At 36.2% G+C, this 19947-nt stretch overlaps 3 protein-coding genes across 4 annotated transcripts; 1 reads left to right on the forward strand and 2 right to left on the reverse strand.

Annotated features, from left to right (window-relative positions):
• The first annotated feature begins 854 nt into the window (after positions 1–854).
• On the forward strand, positions 855–4595 carry LOC121256980 (magnesium transporter MRS2-3-like). Its single transcript, XM_041157803.1, is given in 7 exon segments — positions 855–1033; positions 1036–1379; positions 1647–1886; positions 1998–2126; positions 2318–2481; positions 2584–2830; positions 3987–4595. Coding segments are annotated over 7 exon segments (1455 nt in total). The 5' UTR covers positions 855–990; the 3' UTR covers positions 4275–4595.
• A 2900-nt stretch (positions 4596–7495) lies between these two features.
• Positions 7496–9282, reverse strand: LOC121256981 (protein SOB FIVE-LIKE 5-like). Of its 2 annotated transcripts, none has more exons than XM_041157804.1 (4): positions 8433–9282; positions 8222–8305; positions 8040–8114; positions 7496–7891 (listed from the first exon to the last, which is right to left on the reverse strand). In XM_041157804.1, the coding sequence occupies exons 1-4, from the start codon at positions 8853–8855 to the stop codon at positions 7883–7885; spliced, it is 591 nt and encodes a 196-aa protein (XP_041013738.1). In that variant the 5' UTR covers positions 8856–9282; the 3' UTR covers positions 7496–7882. The 2 variants fall into 2 exon arrangements, with proteins under 2 accessions (XP_041013738.1, XP_041013739.1); XM_041157805.1 differs by having other exon boundaries at positions 8029–8114; positions 8433–9281.
• An 8580-nt stretch (positions 9283–17862) lies between these two features.
• Positions 17863–19932, reverse strand: LOC121256983 (cyclin-D1-1-like). Its single transcript, XM_041157807.1, has 5 exons — positions 19406–19932; positions 19177–19263; positions 18779–19091; positions 18552–18682; positions 17863–18372 (listed from the first exon to the last, which is right to left on the reverse strand). Exons 1-5 carry the CDS (start codon positions 19691–19693, stop codon positions 18109–18111), a joined length of 1083 nt encoding a protein of 360 aa, XP_041013741.1. The 5' UTR covers positions 19694–19932; the 3' UTR covers positions 17863–18108.
• Positions 19933–19947: the final 15 nt, after the last annotated feature.

A 19947-nucleotide genomic window follows, 5' to 3' on the forward strand; every position in this document is an offset into this window, starting at 1 on the left:
TTTTTACGGGAAGAATGGAGTACATTACAATTATTTGTAGTTTAGAGAGTTGATTGTTCAAATTAATAATTTGGGTGAACGTAATCTGAGTGATGATTTGATAAGGATTTGTGTATTTACATTATATATATATATATATTTTTTTATTTATATATATTCAAACTTATCTAAAATCATTAAATAAAAAAATTTAGAACTTGAGAAATTCTACGTTCTCTTTCCTCGTCCCATTGTCCATTAAATAAATAAAATAAAAAAGATTTTAAAGGCAATAAAATGTCACATCTTAATGTTAAGCTAGAATTTCAAGAGATATACTGATACACATGTATTAAGATACGAAATTACATTAAAATATAAATAGGTGAGTGATTGAAACGTCTCAGATATAGCAATATAACGCTAGGGACAACGTGGATGGTGGGGCAGTTCCACTTTTCCTACATGAGTTGGGATTGGTTCTTTTCCACCGTCCTTCCTTTATTTTTATTTTTTGAAAAATAGACTTATGATTTATTTTTATGAAAAATTCTACACATATATTTCATATTTTACATATTATTTAAAAATATATAAGAATAAAAATATAAAATTATATATTTTTAAATAATGTATAAAAATATGAAGCTTCTGTATATCTCGACTTATTTTTTTATAATTACTTTTCTGTTTCATACCTTTGTTTTCTTTTTAGAATTGTTACATAAAAAAATATTATAAAAAAATTTATAAACTAATAGAATTTTATAGAATTTATTTTTGTATAATACTTATTTCTTTTGTTTTATAAAAGGAAAAAAAAAAATCACGAGTATTATTTATTTTGTTTCTTTTTATGATGGGGGCAATATTCTTTATTTAGTGAACTCTCCCGGCTCATCCATCGGAAGGGGAAGTCGCAAGACCGGAGTGAGGAACAATACATTAGATATACAGCCATGAGGGTTGGACCGGGTGGGCATCTCAAGTCGGGTTTCCACCAGCCCGAAGATGAGCCTGACCCCGCCCGGGCTGCCTCTGCCGGCTTATCCCTCACTGTCGGCGCCGGTGGTGGCCACCGGAAGAAGGCAACGGGGGTCCGGGCGTGGCTTCTCGTGGACTCTACGGGGGGCACTCAGGTGATTGAGGCCGGGAAGCACGCCATCATGCGGCGCACCGGCCTGCCCCCCCGCGACCTCCGGATCCTTGACCCGCTCCTTTCGTACCCGTCCACCGTGCTTGGACGAGAGCGGGCCATCGTCATCAACCTCGAGCATATCAAGGCAATCATCACTGCCCAGGAGGTCCTCTTGCTCAACTCTCGGGATCCGTCTGTGATCCCTTTTGTTGAGGAGCTCCAGAGGCGGCTTACGCGTCACTACCACGCCACCACTGCCCAGGTTCGACCCCACCTTCAATTCCTTCTTTTCCGTTCTCCTGTGTTGATTGTATGCATGGTTTCTTTCTCTTTTCGCGTAATCATGCGTGTGTTTGTTTCGATGGCGGGTGGTTATACTGCGATGATTAGAGACAATGATTCTAAGGAATCAAAGGCGTAATTGTAGGTTGGGAATCTATAGCGTAGATATATGTTTTTCTTCTCCTTTTATTGATTAATTTGCTTTTTCTATGTATGTTTCCGGTTTTCTGTTGCATGTGCTATATAGGTCGAGAGTGGTGATAATCCGAACTGGTCAAATTTGTATGATTTGGGGGAGCCACAATCACGGACTGCTAGTCCTCGAGACTTCTCTGGACGGTTTTCGCAATTTCAGGACTTGGATGAGGAAGGCAAGGCAGAGGGGAAACAAGGCCTCGAGAATCAAGACGGATCAAAGGTTCTTCCATTTGAGTTTGTTGCATTGGAAACATGCCTTGAGGCTGCATGCAGTTGCCTAGAGAACGAAGTACACATTTGTTCTTCGTGGTTTGATGGTTTTTCTTTCTTTGTTGATCGTTGCTTTGGTCAGTCTTGTTTACTATTTCTTAATTATTTGTCGTACTTGTTTTGAGATCAGGCAAAGACATTGGAGCAGGAGGCTCATCCAGCCTTAGACAAGCTGACTTCAAAGATTAGTACTCTCAATTTGGAGCGTGTCCGTCAAATTAAAAGCCGTTTGGTTGCCATAACTGGGCGTGTTCAAAAGGTTGAGCAGTCTTAAGATTGTTAATCACTAGACATATATATTGTCACTATATGGTCCTGTATTTGCAAATCCATAGTTGGGATACATCATTTCAATTGAACCATTGCCATTTAGGCAAAAAGCATGTTCTAAATGTGAGTTAGTTACTTTTACATGCTTATAATATATGGTGCACACATGCCGATTTTCAGGTTAGGGATGAACTAGAACACTTACTAGATGATGATGAAGATATGGCCGAGATGTATCTTACTGACAAGTTGGTTCAACAACACCTTGAAAATTCTTCTGCTTCCTCTCTGAGTGAGAATGATGAAATGGATGATGACGTTCTTCAACCAGACAAGGATGATAGGCATGTAATAATCTCAGTATCTTTCTTAGTAAAGGCATACCTATTTTCAAGTGCTTCTTTGGTATCTGACATGCTGAAGATGACCCATGTTCATGTTATTAGGATACCTGCTGAAATCTCATCAGAAGCTGGTGGTGTTTCTGCTAGTTTCAAAGGTGAACTTCGAAACATGGAAAACTCCCAGGAGCAAGCATTTGATGCACCTAAAGTACTCAGTAGAGGCAGCCACGGGACTCGTTCTAGTACTACTCACAGTGCTACAGGTAAGAACCTAGATGTGGAGGAGCTTGAAATGCTATTGGAGGCATACTTCGTGCAAATTGATGGTACGCTAAACAAACTATCCACGGTATGTATCTACTTCTACAAACTCTGTTTTTCTCACTGTAACCTGGACCTTCACCTTGCTGCACCTAGGATGACACTTAACAGATTGCTGCTTTTCAAATTGTAACTCCTGAAACCAATACCCTAGTACCAGCATAGATGGAACATAATTTCAAAAAATAAAATAAAATAAAACTCATTCCCTAGGGAAACTTGATGTACTTATGTGGGAACTGATGATGCAGTCCTCCTAGTTGAAGTTCATATCGTCAAATATAACAGTTTCATTTAATATCATAATTCAACAATTGATGAGTTTGTCTACTAATAATGATGATGATGATATGACCAAAGCATTCAGTCATACACTTACATATAAGTGCTGCTCCCTGCTTTTAGCTCCAAGACCAAAGACCTTGTCCACCTATGACCTTTGGTCTCCCTTTGTGAACAGAAGACAATCCTCTGTCTCTAAAAGCCTCGTATGGTTTGTCTAACTGATTGACTTCTTTAGTTGAGAAACCTCTCAGGAGTTTCCTTTTGTAATTTATTGACATCTCTGTTTCTAGCTAGATCTTTCTTGCAGGCATCTTTTTTGTACTTGGATTGTGCTTTATGCGCTTTTAAAATGAAATTTTTATTACTTGTCCCAAAAACATTTTTTTATGTAAAGAGATAACTTCTAAACTCTTAGTTAGATAATTCAGAATAAGATTTCTTTTGGTTCTTATTTGCTCAAATGAAGGAAGAGCTAGTGGCACATAAGCTTCCTAAATTTGATGTAGAGCATTACTTATCAAAAAAAAAAAAAAAAATTGATGTAGAGCATTAATTGAAGTTCATTTTAGCATGTTGTTGAAGGTTCAGGTATTTAGATGCTTCATCAATTTGTGCGCCCTCTTCAAAGTGTCGACAGTTGAAGGCCAGATAATTTGCACATTTTGCTGCTTATTTCACTTGTGTTTTGGTTGGAAATGAATTCGCATAGCATTTGATATTTAGGAAGTTATAACCTTCCAAAAATTGGTTCTTTGTGCATTTTAATATGTTCATATGTTTTTCTACCCCCAGAAGTAGTATGATGATTATTCAGCTGATGAGTTTGTTACGGCTCTAGGATGTTATTGGATTTTCTAATTTCCAATTTTTAAACATTGTTGGTGGCTGTTGCTATGAAGCTGAGAGAGTATGTCGATGACACAGAGGACTACATCAACATAATGCTGGATGACAAGCAGAATCATCTACTACAAATGGGGGTCATGCTGACAACAGCAACCTTGGTTTTGAATGCCTTTATTGTGGTCGCGGGTCTTTTTGGCATGAATATCCAAATCGAGCTGTTCGATGAAACGAAATCAGGGATGCCACAGTTCCTGTGGACTGTTGGGGGTAGTGCCACTGGCAGTCTATTCTTATATGTGATTGCTATTGCGTGGTGTAAGCACAAGCGCTTACTCGAGTAGGGAAGGACAGGAGTGTTATTGATAGTGTCTGTGTTGTGCATCTGTGCTGGATCTATATGCTTTGACTGCTGCTAAATACTGCAATTCTAACATAAAGAGCTCTTTGCCGGCTTCATACACTTGAATGTAAATAATTTGGATATTGTCTGATTTTGTTAACGACCATTCAGTAGTGAGGGGAAAGTAGCCTTAGGGGTTCCATGTCCTGTCGTCTTCTATTCCTAGGGCAGGTTCGGCTTTCCGACGAAAACAGGACAATGAATGAACTGGGCTTCAACTTTGAAATTGAAATTGAAACCAAAAGCATTCATGGGCCTGAAATTTGGTTGAGCCCTCTGCCTGGCAGTTTTCTTCTCTTAATGAGCATAAGCTACATTATGTTTTGAGAAATGCTTGGGGATCCAAATAGTGTCCCGAATGTTTTTTTTTTTTTTTTTTTTTTACTTAGTGATTAAATAAGTGTTTTTTAATGATGTTATGAATTTTTTATTTTTTTTAAATGTTTATGATGATTAAAAAAATACATGAAATGAAAAAAAAAAAAAAAAATTGAAATGCACTATTCAGCAGATTTATTCGGGTTACTTTTTCGGTAGCCATGGCACTGCTCTTATTTTTTTTTTCCCCCCCCTCCCCCTCAGCAGCAAGCTTTTTCTTTCAGGTCCCATTTCTATCGCTCCTATTTATTTTAATGCCACCTTTCAGGTCTTATATTTTAGGAGAATTATTCTGTATTCCCAAAATATGGATGTGGTACTTTCTCTATCATAGAACACCATATCATTAAGATCTCGTTTGTTTATATAAAAGTTAAAAATTGAATAAAATATTTTTATAATATAATTTGTTAATATTTTTTTTATTTTGGGATTTAAAAAAGTTTGATTATTTATTGTATTTTATGTGAAAGTTTGAAAAATTTGTAATGATTAAATGAGATGATATGAATTGAGATGAGATGTTTGTAAAAACAAAGCTTAAAAAAGTTAGTAATTATATAAACCATTTAATAATATGACAATCACGTGAAAGGAGTGAGAGTACTATATTCTATAGACTTTTCCCTTAAATCAAACACAGCTCAGTACAAAACTTGGGCCTATTAATCAAACAATCGATTGGAATATCATATTTGGTCCAGACGATACGCCTGTTTAGGGCCTTGTTTTTTGGTCGTAGTCTTTTGATCGTGAGCACTCTTCTCTGGATGTAGCGGGCTAACCGTAGTGCTGTTGTTTCTATTTTTCCCAAGGCTGCTGGAAATTATTTCTCCTTCTTTTACTTGTACTCTGGACAGATCCAGAATTACGCGAGGAGTTTAGTAGGGAAGATCCAACTCGTGCTTGACCATGTTGCAATATGAGAAAACTTTTGCAAGTACAGTTGCCAAATTCAAAATAGGCACATATTGATAAGGAAGAATCTTTAAAGCTGAACATATTGATTTTACGGGCAGAGAGTAGTCATATTTAGGAGACATACACCATTTCCAGAACCTTGCAAACTGTTACAGGAAATTTTTGACAGTATAGAGGGCAAAGAGGACAGCAAACTCCCATTTTCGAAGGATATGTGTCGTGCTTTATATTCCTCTAAGCTTTGAAATGGCGTTCCCTTTTCTTTCAAGCAGAAATTTTATCTTCAAAATTCAAATCAGTTTTTTCTGGTCCTGTCACCAGCCACATCGCAGTTTTGGTTATAACAACTGGCCAAAACTAGCAGCAAGAGTAGTGTCCATTCTTCCTGGTTTATAACATATTATTGTCCATTGCAGAGATGATGATGATGATGTTTGTGGAGAGTGCTGTCTGAAAGAAACGGGAACACTCGAAGTGCAGAAGAAAGGGCAGAAGAAATTTTCTCCCATACCTCTTTGATTTTTATCCAATATCTTGATGGAATGTAGCGAGGCAAAGACTACCTTCTCCTTTCATTTATCTGTTTATTTGTCTCTTGCATTGCATTGCTTCAAACTTTGGTTTTTCTTTTTAGATTTGTTGACACGGAAGACCCCATTACTGAATCTGAGAATTAAATATGAAAGAAGCGAAGGAACATGAGGGCAAAGCTCTTAGGATTTTGACATCCTAAATTCCCAAGTGCTGCTATCTTTTCCTCTTCTTTTCCAACCTTTTTAGCATAAATCCGAATTTTTTATTTGACTGAATCGGAACTGACTAGGAATGGATAGAGGAACAAGAAAAAGACACATAATTGTGCATGACATCAAGTCCTTTGACAGCTTCAAAGCAAACAGATTTGGAAGGAGAAAAGTTACATATACAATATGAAATATTTTTAAAAAAGAAGATTCTTCCGAATGAGATAAAGATGACATATCTAATCAAATGGGGCATGTTCCATTCGGTCAGGAAGATCTCATGCCGGATCTCCTGGACTTTCAAAAGGCTCGTGGAAATGCATATGAAATATTCCCACATTAAGTTTGGCATTTCTGCCTCATCAGTGTACTCTGCACTGAATGCCCATTACCCATTATACTTTTCACCTTCCTGTCTTATTTTCGTGTGCATTTTTTTTTTTTTTCAAAACAAATTTCTTGTCATTATGAGAAAAAAGGAATATCTGGATGGAAGAGAACCACGGGACTCTCAGAGAGACAAGTTTCTTGTCCTTATTAGTGCCCGAGCAGGCGAGCCTTCTCTAAGATTTGGTTACACCCCTAATCCGAGTATGATTTGGTAGCCTCTAGGAGTTAGGTAACTGGTACTTCACTTCGTCCTTCGTTGAAAAGTTATGGATGGTTTAGAGAAGAGAATTATCCCGAGAATCTAACGCATTAGTAGAAGTGCATGGTAGTTTTTGGTCTCTCTCTCTCTCTCTTTCTCTCTCTCTCTCTCTCTGTGTATATATATACTTTTTATTTGCTGTAATATGCAAGGTTCATTTGCTTGTTCTTTGGACTGATTTGCTAGAAAATTGATATCCATCATAAGATTTATTAAGGATTTATCGTGAAAAGCAGAGTATGAAGGATAAGATGGGAACCAGGAATTGCAATCTGCAAGAATCAATAACCATGACAAGCCTGATTTTGGTTTTAGGACACAACATACAAGAATAAGGCAACAAATAATAAGCCCCGAGTTTTCACCCAATATCTATTTCAAATGCATTTTTAGACAGATTTTCGTGTCTGTTTTGGAAGTACAAATTAAAATTTGCTCTTCTGCATTGCAACTATAATGAGAGGTAATTATCTCCAACTTCTGCTGTCAATGTTATTTGAGGTGAAGTTAGCCAATACAAACTAAAGATGCAAGTAGTAATTAATATAAAGACTGCATGGGACTCCATTAAAAACAAGAGAAGGCGTGGTAGAATGAAGACTGACTAAAAGACGAAGCTGATCTGTACCCACTATTCATTGACAAGGAAATTAATATTTTGTAAACGGGTCCTCTCAGATCGTTTCCACTGTATTGACAGGTAAAAGCGGAGAAACAGAAAATAGAAGGCTAAGAACAAGATCCCTCTTGAGCTCTAGTTACTTTTACTTTGAGAACCATCCCATCATTTCATTCAGAGCAACTTCTATAGCGGCAGAAGCAGGGAAATCACCTCATCTCAACCCTAACCTCTTCCCTTCAAACCACCTGTAGAGAAGGAAACTTTTAATCTAATATTCACCATGAATCATTCTCGTGCTAATGGCTTAAGCAATTAATCTTAAGCATTGAAGCTTTCGAGACTAATGCCGTATGAATTTAACATTAAAAAATAGATTAGAAACCATCACTCAACTGGTTGTTCTGAAGTTGGTTTGCAGATAAGAGAGGACTCTGAGAAACCAAAGTGGTCTTGGAATGTTGATGTACGCTGTGAGAATGCATGCATCAATTGTAAATATGATTTGTATAAATAGTTGCAAAGAGAACTAAAACTTTTAAATTGTAACCAAACCCAGAAAGAGTTGGGGCAAGTACCTCGAAATAAGTTTCTGAGAGACCTTGTGAAAAATCGAAGACGCTCTCCATTGGAGGTTGATTATTGGTAAGAGTGAAATTGTTCTGCCAAATATTCAAGAAACCATCAGAGAAAATTTAATCTCGTCATTAATTGCTAACAGCTACGCTAGTTGGATCATGCTCTATATTAAAAGAACTTTACTCAAGGGTGCCATGAATGTGACCTTACCCAAGGGAAATTCATGACAGGAGAGCTAGCAGTGTCATCGAGAAACTCTGTCGGTTCTTGATCCTCATTGTGTCGGTGTTGTTTTATTTTCTGTCTTTTTCTGCCGTTCTTCGTCAATGTGGCGGCCCTGGACGCAGGGTAAGAGCACCCGTTATCATCATTGAAGTAACCTTCGTCTTCAGGGACATGTGGAGGCCCAGAAGATGCATCAGAAACCATAGACAAATCCTCTTCTTCCTGCTCTTCTTCGTTAGACTCTTCTTTAGCTCTTTTATGATGTTTATATTCATCACAGAAACCACTGTTTCCATTAAGGAGCCCAGCATCTCTACGTGAAACATTTGGAGTAAGAAAAGAATGTTCAAAGTACAAAGTCCAACCAGAGTCACACCCACTTCTGCATTCTGAATCTAGACCATCCATTTGCCACTAGTTCGCTTAAAGCAAATCTCAGAAGGGTATTCTTCTGTAAGTAGAAAGAGAGATGACTAGATGAGACTCGCCCTCACGCTTCCTCTCACTCTATAAGAACCTTGAGGGAATGCATGGTATGCATCTCTCTGTTCTTGGTCTTCACCAAGTAAAGTGAGGAGGAAATTAAGAGCGGAAATAGGGTGGAAAAAACCAAAGCAAATCAGAGTGAAATCCTAGACTAGTTTTGTCCTGACTCTTTCCCCTGTTCAGGTCACTGTGAATGAATCAAAACAGCCAGTTGGGTGGGTGCATGTAAGAGAGAGAAGGGAAAGCCACAAACTTCATCACATGCTAGACAGCTAGGCACTTTGAACTCTCTCAAACAAAGCCGGGTACAATGTCCATTTCTCCTTTCCACCGTATAATATGGACACCTATCCCTTCAGCAGTAATGCACCTCCCTATCTTCGCCCCCACACACAAATGACAATCTCTCATCTTCTCTTATGCTGAGTGGCAATGCCAGATTTGATTATTAGGGTTGTTTCCTGTTGGCTTCTTGTATCCGTATCTAAAATGTCGCATGCACCCATGTATTACAAATGCAAGCGTGTAATGTACTTTATCAACAAAGAAATTTGTTTTAGTTTTAAAAAAAAAATTATAAAAAGAAAAAATCATAATTTGATATATTAATTTATTAAACTATTTTTATTATAAAATGAGTTCTACTGCATATAATCAATTTTATATATTTCTTACACATTTAATTGATTAAAATAATTATTTTATATTAAAAAAATGATACAATTAATCACATTAATAAAATATATAAAAATAACTGCATATTAAATTTTTATTATAAAATAAATCTATCATATTCATGTAAATTTGTGAATTTTCTCGAACATTAAAAAAGAGAGTTTTGGGGAAGACAGCATGAGTGCTGAAGACTGTAGAAATTTTCTTGGGGAGAGGAGTGTAAGTGCTGGAGTAGTGCGGTTGACTGGGTTTTTGTAAATTCATTCACGTGCCATCACATTCTCGTAGCCTGAGAGACTTCTCTGCCAAAATTACTCGGCCAGAGAAAGAACTCACACACGCACGTGTGTACGTGTACTTATTTATATGCGGCCTCCCCATATTCACACACATGTATGCACGTGCACACGCACTTCCACTCAAATTTTACAAATAAAAAGTTCAAACTTGGTGATATTTTGGGTACGGCTACCAACGTAAAACTCGTGCTCTGTTTTTCATTAGAAATAATATTGGGAGAAATTATTGTTTGGAAATAACCATTTTATACATCTTATGTGGCATTATCTCAACCATCTATTTGAAGAGAAAAAGATAATGAATTATAGTATGTGTATTATGTACATCACTACAATAAATACCATATAGCACTACTCGACACACACAGTTTAAATGTTTTGTCACGAATATTTTATATAATTATTTATACCTTTTTCGGTCACTAAAATTAAAATTTTAACATTTTATTATCTTCAATTACGCGTATTAAGTCATCTTCACATGTGTTATATTCACTGAAAATGCTCTAAAAATGTATATAATATATATATATATATATATATGTGTGTGTGTGGCACCAAAAGATATTTTTAACAGCCATGTGAAATCCTCCCTTGGATCACTCAATATTATTAATGGTCCATTTGTGTAAAAAGACTAAAGTAAAGAGTGTTACCATCCAAATTAATTGTCTCTCTCCCTCTCTCTCTATTGATTGAGCATAAAAGGGTAGTACTGATGTCCTCTACAGCTCATCTCGACCTTACAAGTACTTATTTTGGGCATCACTACTAATGCGCACATGACACCATTTTGACCTCCTCACTGCGGAGAATGAGTCAGACTTGAATGAGTGCTCCCCCCCCCCCCAAGTTGTATTCAATGTCCTGCAGAGAACAGAAAATATTGGAATGTCGTTATTTTAAGGTTACGTAGGGATTACTTGGTTGATTTCAAGTGATACATGAATAGTAAAAAAAATTAATGATTGAATAAAATAGTAAATAGTAATGGAGTGATCTCACTATCCACACACAAAACACCGCGATATGCTTTGCAACTATTTGTGCACAAATGAATGTTATATACAATTCTAATGTATGCAAGTTTCACGTTTTTTTTTTTTTTTTTTGAAAAAAAATGAGATTTACTGTTAAAAATAATAATAACTTTTTCATACAAAACTCAAGTTTACTCACTTTTTTTAGAATGAATATGCGGGATTTGTACACTATAAAACTGTAAATAACGTTTTCTGCCTATGATGTTTATTGGGCTTTTTTTCTCTCTATCAACATACGTACACAATGAGATTTTTAAGAATTAAAACGACAAATGAAAATTTGATTTACTAAGACGCAAGACTTCATAAATTTATGCAACGCTGGTTATATAATTACTTAGTATAAGGAGTATGGACTGCTGCCCATTTTTTTTTTTTTTTTTCCATAAACAATTCTCGAAGGACATTGTCTGATCATGATGGTCTCTCATACGCATATTTGGACTTGATTGGAACGAGTGGGCCTTCCTGTTTAGAGAGGAAATGTTAAAAGAATTGAAGTGTGTAGGAATATCAGTACTGTTTCTCTCCCTCTCGCACTAGTGATTGATTAATGGGCTTTACCAAACACTTAAGCATGATGGACACACCTCACCACTGTTGGTGGGCTAAAGCCCATCAGATCCAAGAAGAATAAAAAAGGAATCTACTTGTAAGTTCATTTCTTAAAAATTAATACATTTTACTGCTTGAAATTATAAGGAAATTAAAATAATATATATATATATACACACACATGCACGTTCGTACCTGTTTGACAACTGTGAAAGGACTGCTATGATTAATATTCCAAATAATTTTTGAGAAATAATACAAATGTTATAAATAAAGTACTGCTCACTGTCACAACTGCATGCATGCTCATGCGATGAGAAATCATAATGTTGATCAGTCAAATAGTTGAATTGAATTGAATTGAGGCGGCCTTTCACTCGTTCCATGCCAAGTCTCCATCTGCTAATTTCTAAGGATGTCGTTGATGATAGGTAACCTACATTAAAATGTACGTACATAGGAGGCGGTCCCTTTTTTTTTTTTTTTTTTTTTTCTTCTTCGGGAAGATGGAGCTTGCAGAAAAGGAGGTGTCCTTAAAAAGTGACCACAAAAATGTGAAAATTGAAGGCAAATTCGATCGACTTGCACGCACTTTCATTTATGAAAATTGGGAAATTTCATGTCCTACTTCTCATGACTACCTATTGATCATATAGTGCTATATATTGTCTTTCCTCTTTCCATTTGTTGTAGTACTGTTCAGTATATAGGTTTGTCTGCATAGTAAAACTCTAGCTAGGGGAAGAGTACTGAAACGTGCATGCACATATGGTTCTTACGGCCTATTAATCTTCACCTTCTGATGGGAGTGGCCATGACCCCAGAAAGCAAATTAGCAAAAGGAAAAGCAAAATTTGTCTGTTGGTATCCACTTCCCGATGATCAAAGCCTAATTTTTTTAGTACTTGTTTTATTTGAATATTTGTTGGCTTCACATGATCATGAATTCAAGAAAGTCAAGAGATCAAGATCAAGGAAGGATCATGAATGAGGTTTTGGTTTCCATATTAATTGGCTGGAAATGACTCTTTAGCTACCAAATTAAAAGTCTTGCCTAGTATCAGTTATATCAAACAGTAGTACTAATGTCATGTATAGTAAGTACTGTTGCCTATAAGTTCACAGTAGTTTTACTGTGATTCGTATATATAGTCGTTTTAGGTCTCGTGAGAGCTAAAACAACTAGGAAGAATTAATGTCAAGCGTTTGGGTTTTAATACGCTGTCTCAATTAATCATGCAGCATGCTGTAGAACACTAGCTAGAAGCTGTAATAATATTTAATGGTGTATACACGCACAGAGAGAGAGAGAGGATTTAGAGAGAGCTGACATCAAATGCCAAATAAGAAAGATAATATTTATATATTTATATGCTTAAACTATTGGATTTTCTACTTTTAAGTGTGATCACAGAAAATGTACAACTTGCTAGGGTTTGTAGATAATTGCTAATCTTAATTGTGAGATCCACGTACAGTTTTTGAGTTTCCTTAATTTCTATTCATTCTCCTATTTATTTTCTACTTGGAGTTTTTCCTTATTGGGAATTCGTTATTTGAGTTCCTCATGTCCTCTCTCTCTCTCTGTTAAAATGCTGATCTACCTATATAAACTTCACTCCCCTGCATTAATCATTCTTCTGTTGGCCGTAGCTACCTACCTAGCTTAATTTATATTCCATGAAACAAGCCGAAGACTGTTTCACCATGCTCATAAAAAATAGAGTGACGATTCTCACAATACTCTTCACAACACATAATATAAAATGAGAATATTTTTGTAAAATAATGTTACTTTTATATAATATTTTATAATAATACTCCTTATTTTAAAATATGATTTTAAAATATGGTATCAAAAGTATCGTGTATTTTTCTAAAAAATGTGTCTTGTATTCTGCTAATCGTGATGTGCCCTATAATTTATCTAATAATTATTACTTTTCTGTCGACTGCGATTTAATACTCATGGATTTTAAATGACCGAAGCAACGGTTGCCATTATTATGATCAATTCAAAGGTATTTCGAACGACCACCAACATTGGAAAATTATTGATGATATGTCGAATAAATTACCCTCACATGCACGGTCAACATCATTTTTTTTTTTTAAATGTAAGTACATTTGACCATCCACAACTATAAAATAAAAATTATTTTTGCAAGAATTCGATCGGTCGAATTCCATGCATGCATGCATGCATGTGTCACTTAATTAGTAGTGGATTGAGCAGGAAACCCTAGCTATGGTTGATCTTGAGCTGCCTTGATGATCTTCTAAATCTGCGCGCGCGATAAAAACAAAGGAAAAGATGTTGCATGTTATGTTGTGGTCTCTTCCTTTTTTTCTTTTTTCTTTTTTTTTTTTTTTTTTATCTAAAAAAAGCAGAGCATAAAAATACCCAAAACTTAAAAAAAAAAAAGGAGGGGGCATGCAAAGGCAACAAAAATAGATGAAGCTTGGTGGGTTGGTGGTGAACGTAAAGATTGTTAATGCTGGTTTGTCTCATGCATTGGCTGCTTTCCATGGACTCGGTCCTAGATGCCAGATGGTCAGACCTTTCTCTTTCTCGTCCTCTAAAAGCCTGTGTGGGAAGTTTTCGGTACCATCAACGAAAGGCTGTTTTTCAATCTGTTGTTGCCTTGTGGGCATGGAGGGGTCCATTCTCTGTCTCACACCCAGGCTTCACATGTGTACATTATGCTACAATTAATCTTGAATTCCATTCCTACAAGAGAGATCAGCCAGAAGAAAAAAGGGAAAAATAAATTAGACTTGGAAAACGGAATTCCGTATCGTATAAATTATATTATTATAATGGTATGTCTCCCAACAATAACAAAAATCAATTCTTTCGCTACGTTCTCTTCTTAAATCTTTTCATACAGCCTGGAATGGGTCCCATTTTCCACAAGTTTGGGGCCCCCCATTTTCGCCACCTTTCCAAGCCATAAAAGAGATGAAAAAAATTAGAAAGTTGTAGGTCCCGATGAATTAAGAATATACATATATATATATATATATAAATGAAAGTTATAATATGTGTAAGTACTATATAATTATTTAAAAATAAATAAATAAATATAAAATTTATATAAAAATAAATTAATTTTTTAATAGTGAATCACACTTTTTTTTTAAAGTAACTACATAATACTTACATATTCCACGATTATATGTAATATTATTTATATATATATATATATATATATAAGACATGGCATTGTGCAAAAGAAATTGGGGAACTAACCATTATCATTCATATGTATGATTTGGTAAGCAAAACTATTAATCAAAGGTGAAAAAGAGAGACTCTTTGATTGTAACCATACATGAGAAGAAAAGTAGCCTGGGAGATAGCACCTCATGTTGAGTGATGAATTCATGTGAATGGCTCATAATTCATTGAAAGAGACGCCCGTTAGCCAAAAGAAATTTAGGGCGTAAAACAAGTGCCTCCTTTAAAGCACCATCAAATCAGCCATGTGTTCATTTCATTCCCTTCTTTTGACCCAAAAAAACTCACAACTAAAGTCAGATATTTGCTGGGGCTTTTATACTAATCTTACATTTTAGATTAATTTGAGAATAATTTAAAAAAGCTCATGATATTGCAACATTAAGGTGGTCATTTCCAATTCACTACTAATTACCATTTAAAGGAAAAAATCATTGATCTACATATATATGCTACTTTATTCAACCTCATAGATGTGCAAGAACATTGTGAAAACAATAGATATGGTGAAAAAATGATCATGTTATATATAGACAAGATCAATAGTCTAATTCCATGACTGAAAATCAACTACGATAGTTGTTAACAATGCTAGAAGGCGAAGACTGATCACTAGACATCATCACATATCTATTCAAAATAAACATCGCACAAGACTGATTTTTTAAAGTATTGTCACGTAACTATCGTAGTTGATTTAAAGTACTTTTACGTATGAAAATCCACCCCGATTTAAAAATAAAAACAATTACGGTGGCAACACCATAAAGTTTTTCCTGATCAAGTGCTCTCCCACTAAGAAATAGTAACAATGACTTCAACTGCACCAATGATAAGGAGAAGACTATTATTAAAGTCATGATGTGGGTGGAGTTTTGGCCATTTGGTATGTATCTATTCATTGTGCTTTTTTTTTTTTTTTAATGAATATATAATCTTAGAATACCTAAGTTTTACATTCCTCTTTTTAAAAAATAGGATCAATTATTACGAAAATAACTTTGTGTCTCTACTCCCTAGATTTATACAATTTTTCAAGTGGGATGCATAGGAATTACAAACCTAACTATCATTTTTCTTTTTTGTTTTTTATATAAAAAAAAGTGGGTGAAATGCATTTCATTTTGTTGGAAGAGTTCAACTAAATGGTACGTTTTGATCATCAATCCATCTCAATTCATCATTATAATTTTTTTAAATTTTAATAAAAAATATAATAAATAATTCAACTTTTTCAAATATCAAAATAGTAATAATATTAAAAAATAATATTTTAACAATATTTTATCAACTTAACTCAACTCAGTTCAACATCTAAATATAGCTAAATTTTTAAACTCTTTTTGTTCAGGTGAAATGATAAGTCTAGATATAATAATAAAATAATTTGTGAATAATAATAAGAAAACTTGAATTAAGATATTTTGTGTGATTTTGAAAAAGAAGAGAGAAAAAATAGTATAAAATTAAGATATTATTATAATATAAATTTATAATATTATTTTTATTTTCGAATTTGAAAAGATTAAAGTATTTTTATTTTAATTTAAATTTTTTTAAAAAAAATTAATGATTAACTAATTATTAAATAAAATTTTAAAAATTTGAAGTTGAAAAATATGTAAATGTTGAAACAAGAGATGGGATAAACAATCAAACGGCCTTCAAAAAGCTCGAGGAGGAGGTGTCAACTCTTTGTTTTTTGTTCAATCAAACGGCCTTCAATGAACAATCAAATGAGACGAAATAGGCCATTCTTTTTTTCTTTTTCTTTTTTCATTTTATCTTGGTCATGGAATAAAGCTCGAGGAGGAGGTGTCAACTTCAAAAAGAACACCATAATTAATCCGATCCAACGGCCCAAAATTGACCTTTGCACCATAACCAAGTACGAAATAACCCCTCTCTCTCTCTCTCTCTCTCTAAATAATAATATAAATAAATAAATAATAGCAATAATAGGGCAGAGATCTTTTTGGGCTTGCTGTTTCCGTACAATCTCCGATGAGATGTGACGTGCAGTGGGCCCTCCCCTCCCCTGCCCCCATGAAATCAAATCTTTACCTCAGTTGTACTATAACTTCTACTGTTGATCTTTTTACACCTGGACGGCTCCGATAGATTCTACCCCTCTGTCTCCCATCACCCCTCCGCTCGGATCCTTTCCCTCCAAATCCCTTCTCTCCAGCTTTCTCACCACCTCTTACGTGTCTTACACCCCGTCATGCCCACGTCATTCACCTTTAAAATAAGAAAAATCTTTTTACAAAGTGGTGTATTTTTTTTTATTTTTAAAAAATATTAAAAAAAATACTAATTTGTACTAGTAATAAAATAAATTGGAAGAGCAAACACAGCCATAGAAGCTGAGTAGCAGCACCTTAAAATAATACTCTCATTATCATTTATTTTTTTATAAAGAATAATAATATACTCATAACATTTTATATAACACATTATTGTTATTAAATAAAAAATATTTTTATAAAATTATATTAATTTTATAAAATATTTTATAAAAATATTTCTCATTTAACATATTATTATATAATATATTATATAAATTGTTGTAGAAAAATCATTTTCCTTATACAAAATGGTATTTGATTCATTAAAGTTGGCAAAAAGTAGATGTTGAATAGGTTTGTAATAGATCGCAGGTTCAACATCTACGGATGGGAGACATACGCCGCGTATTGCACAAACCCCAGTTGGCCGTACTTCCTGTCGTGCACGTGGCACGGGTCCACTGGCCCAAACATTACAACTACCCTCGATCAAGAAAATAAAGTATTACTACGGAAATATGTATAGTTGATGGGGGTATTTCGGACAACTGAAAAACTAAAAACACATGCATACACAGTGAGTACGGCCTCGGTTTCCTCGTGGCAGTGCAGAGCACAAATATGATTGAATTAATTAATTAATTAATTAAAGGGGCTCTCTGAATTATTGAAACATCATGAGACCATGTTTTTTTTATTTATTACTGGGAAGAAAAATGTACGTACCTCCCCACGTCTTTTCCAATGACCCAAATGCCCACAATTAGTAGCTGGACCGGCCCCGGGGGGTTTAGACCACAAAAAGTGCGACTATTATATCATTTCGTGTATATAAAATTTAATAATAATTTATTATTAAAATAATAAAATTCCCTCTTCCAAATTAATTTACCTTTGGTTCCAATCCTGGCCGTCCATTTCATAATCCAGAGGTCAAAAAAGAAAACTTTAATGACGATTTCTAAAAAAGAACAAAATGCAAAAAAAAAAAAAAAAAGAAAAAGAAAAAAGGAGACCTCTCTTTCTCTGACAAAAGACGTGAAAAGAGAGAAAAATAGGACTTCACTTTGTGCCTTATCTTAGTACCGCTTCAGTAGAATCTGGCGCAGAGGATCGCATTCGTATCCTCTTCGTTGGCGGCTCGGCTTCAGCTTCGGCCAACTCAATTGAGCCAGGGTTCTCCGAACGCGTGTCGCAGCTTCCACAGGCAGCAGCGTCAAGGACGCCGATGGGGCTTGGTGGCGCCACCACCTCCGATCTCCGGTCTTTAAGGCGAGCCGCTGGACACGTGTCGATCAGGTACTCCTCCATTAGTTGGTGACAGCTTCTCACCGTTTCCTGTCCCCAAAAAACCAAAGAAAAAAGATCCAAAAATATGTTACGCTGCTTTCTATGCCCCTTCTCTATTCAACTTCACCTCGAGTTTCTCGCAAGCGAGAAACGAGAGAGCACTACTTCATGAATCCAACCCAACAAAAAAATAAAATTGTGGTCAGACACCAGGGACAGAGTCATACATTGTTTACGCTCTCGTGAAAAACCACAGGCAATTTGCCATCTAACGCCAGCGAATCAGAACCTTCAGCAGTGGCACAAAGCACGGCAGCTGCAGCTATTGTCGACGGCGAAAAACCCAAGAAATCGATCGCTGAAATATAATAAAATATTACGCTAAAGATCGGTAATAATCGAGTATATATCTAAAAGAGAATCCGCGAGGGATTGGCTCTGGATTTGGATTTACCACGGGTGGTGCTCAGAATGAGATCCGAACAAGCGGAGAAGACGCGGTTGAAGAGCTCGGGTTTAGGAGTCGAAGAAGATGCGAATTTGGAGATGAAATAGTCAAGGAAATCAAAGGGCGTGACAGAGCGCAATCTCCAATCTAGAATGGCCATGACCCATAGCTCCATTCGCTGAACCGTTTTAGATTCGAAGACGAACTTGGGCTCAAATACTTGAAGCTCGAACAGGAGTGGGACCTGGGGCTCCTCCATTTTCGCCGCTAAAGACAAACACGCCACTGATAGCAGCTGAAAAGGCCACCCATTTGGTTGCTGAGGTGAAAACAAAACGAGCAAAGCTGTCATTGTCAGACTTCCTCCCGGAAAATATGAACTTTCCCTTGGAAAATACTCTTACCGGTAGAGATTGAGAGGAGAGGAAACGGTCTAAGTAGTTGATGGAGAGGAAAGCCGTAACCGGTCTAAAGTGATAATACGCATGCACCTGTGCCACACAAAAATTATCACACCAAAAAGCAATCCAAAATTCAAAACCCGCACCACGTCCAGTTATCGTAAATTAATGTAGGCTACGCCAATTTACGTACGTATACGTAGACTTGGGTAAGCGCGTCGTAAGTGTTTACCTTCAAGATCCAGTTGATGGAGTCTTGGCGAGCGGTAACGTCAATCGAGCGGTCACGACAGCGTCTGAGATAGTCCGGGTGGGGAACGTGGTGGGTCTCCGAGTCGATGAGCGCGGAAATGGTGGACTCATTGGACGGCGAAGAATGAGCGAAGAGAGACGTAGATGGGGGCTGATCGGAGATCAACGTGTCTGCGCAACAGGAGACGATGTCGCCGGCGTCCTCACCGCAGTACAAGCTAGTAGCGGAAGCAGCAGCGGGGGAGGAGTGGCCGAACGAGTGAGACATGGAGGCGGAGAGAGCGGTAGACTAAGAAGAGAAAGTTAACTAAGGCGACGGCATTGGTAGCGGCGGCGAGACGGAGACGGCTGGGATTGGTACTTGTGGTGGCAGTGGTGGAGATGGAGTGGGAGATGTTTGCTCTGGTCATGGCTCCCTTTGCTTTTATGTGTTTGGGTATATAGCATACTCTTTATTGTCGCTCTTTCTGTCTCTCAATCTCTCTCTTCCCTCGAAAAAAAATACCAATTTTTTTAAATTTA

Source organism: Juglans microcarpa x Juglans regia, chromosome 3S (assembly GCF_004785595.1).
Source record: "Juglans microcarpa x Juglans regia isolate MS1-56 chromosome 3S, Jm3101_v1.0, whole genome shotgun sequence".
NCBI lineage: Eukaryota > Viridiplantae > Streptophyta > Magnoliopsida > Fagales > Juglandaceae > Juglans > Juglans microcarpa x Juglans regia.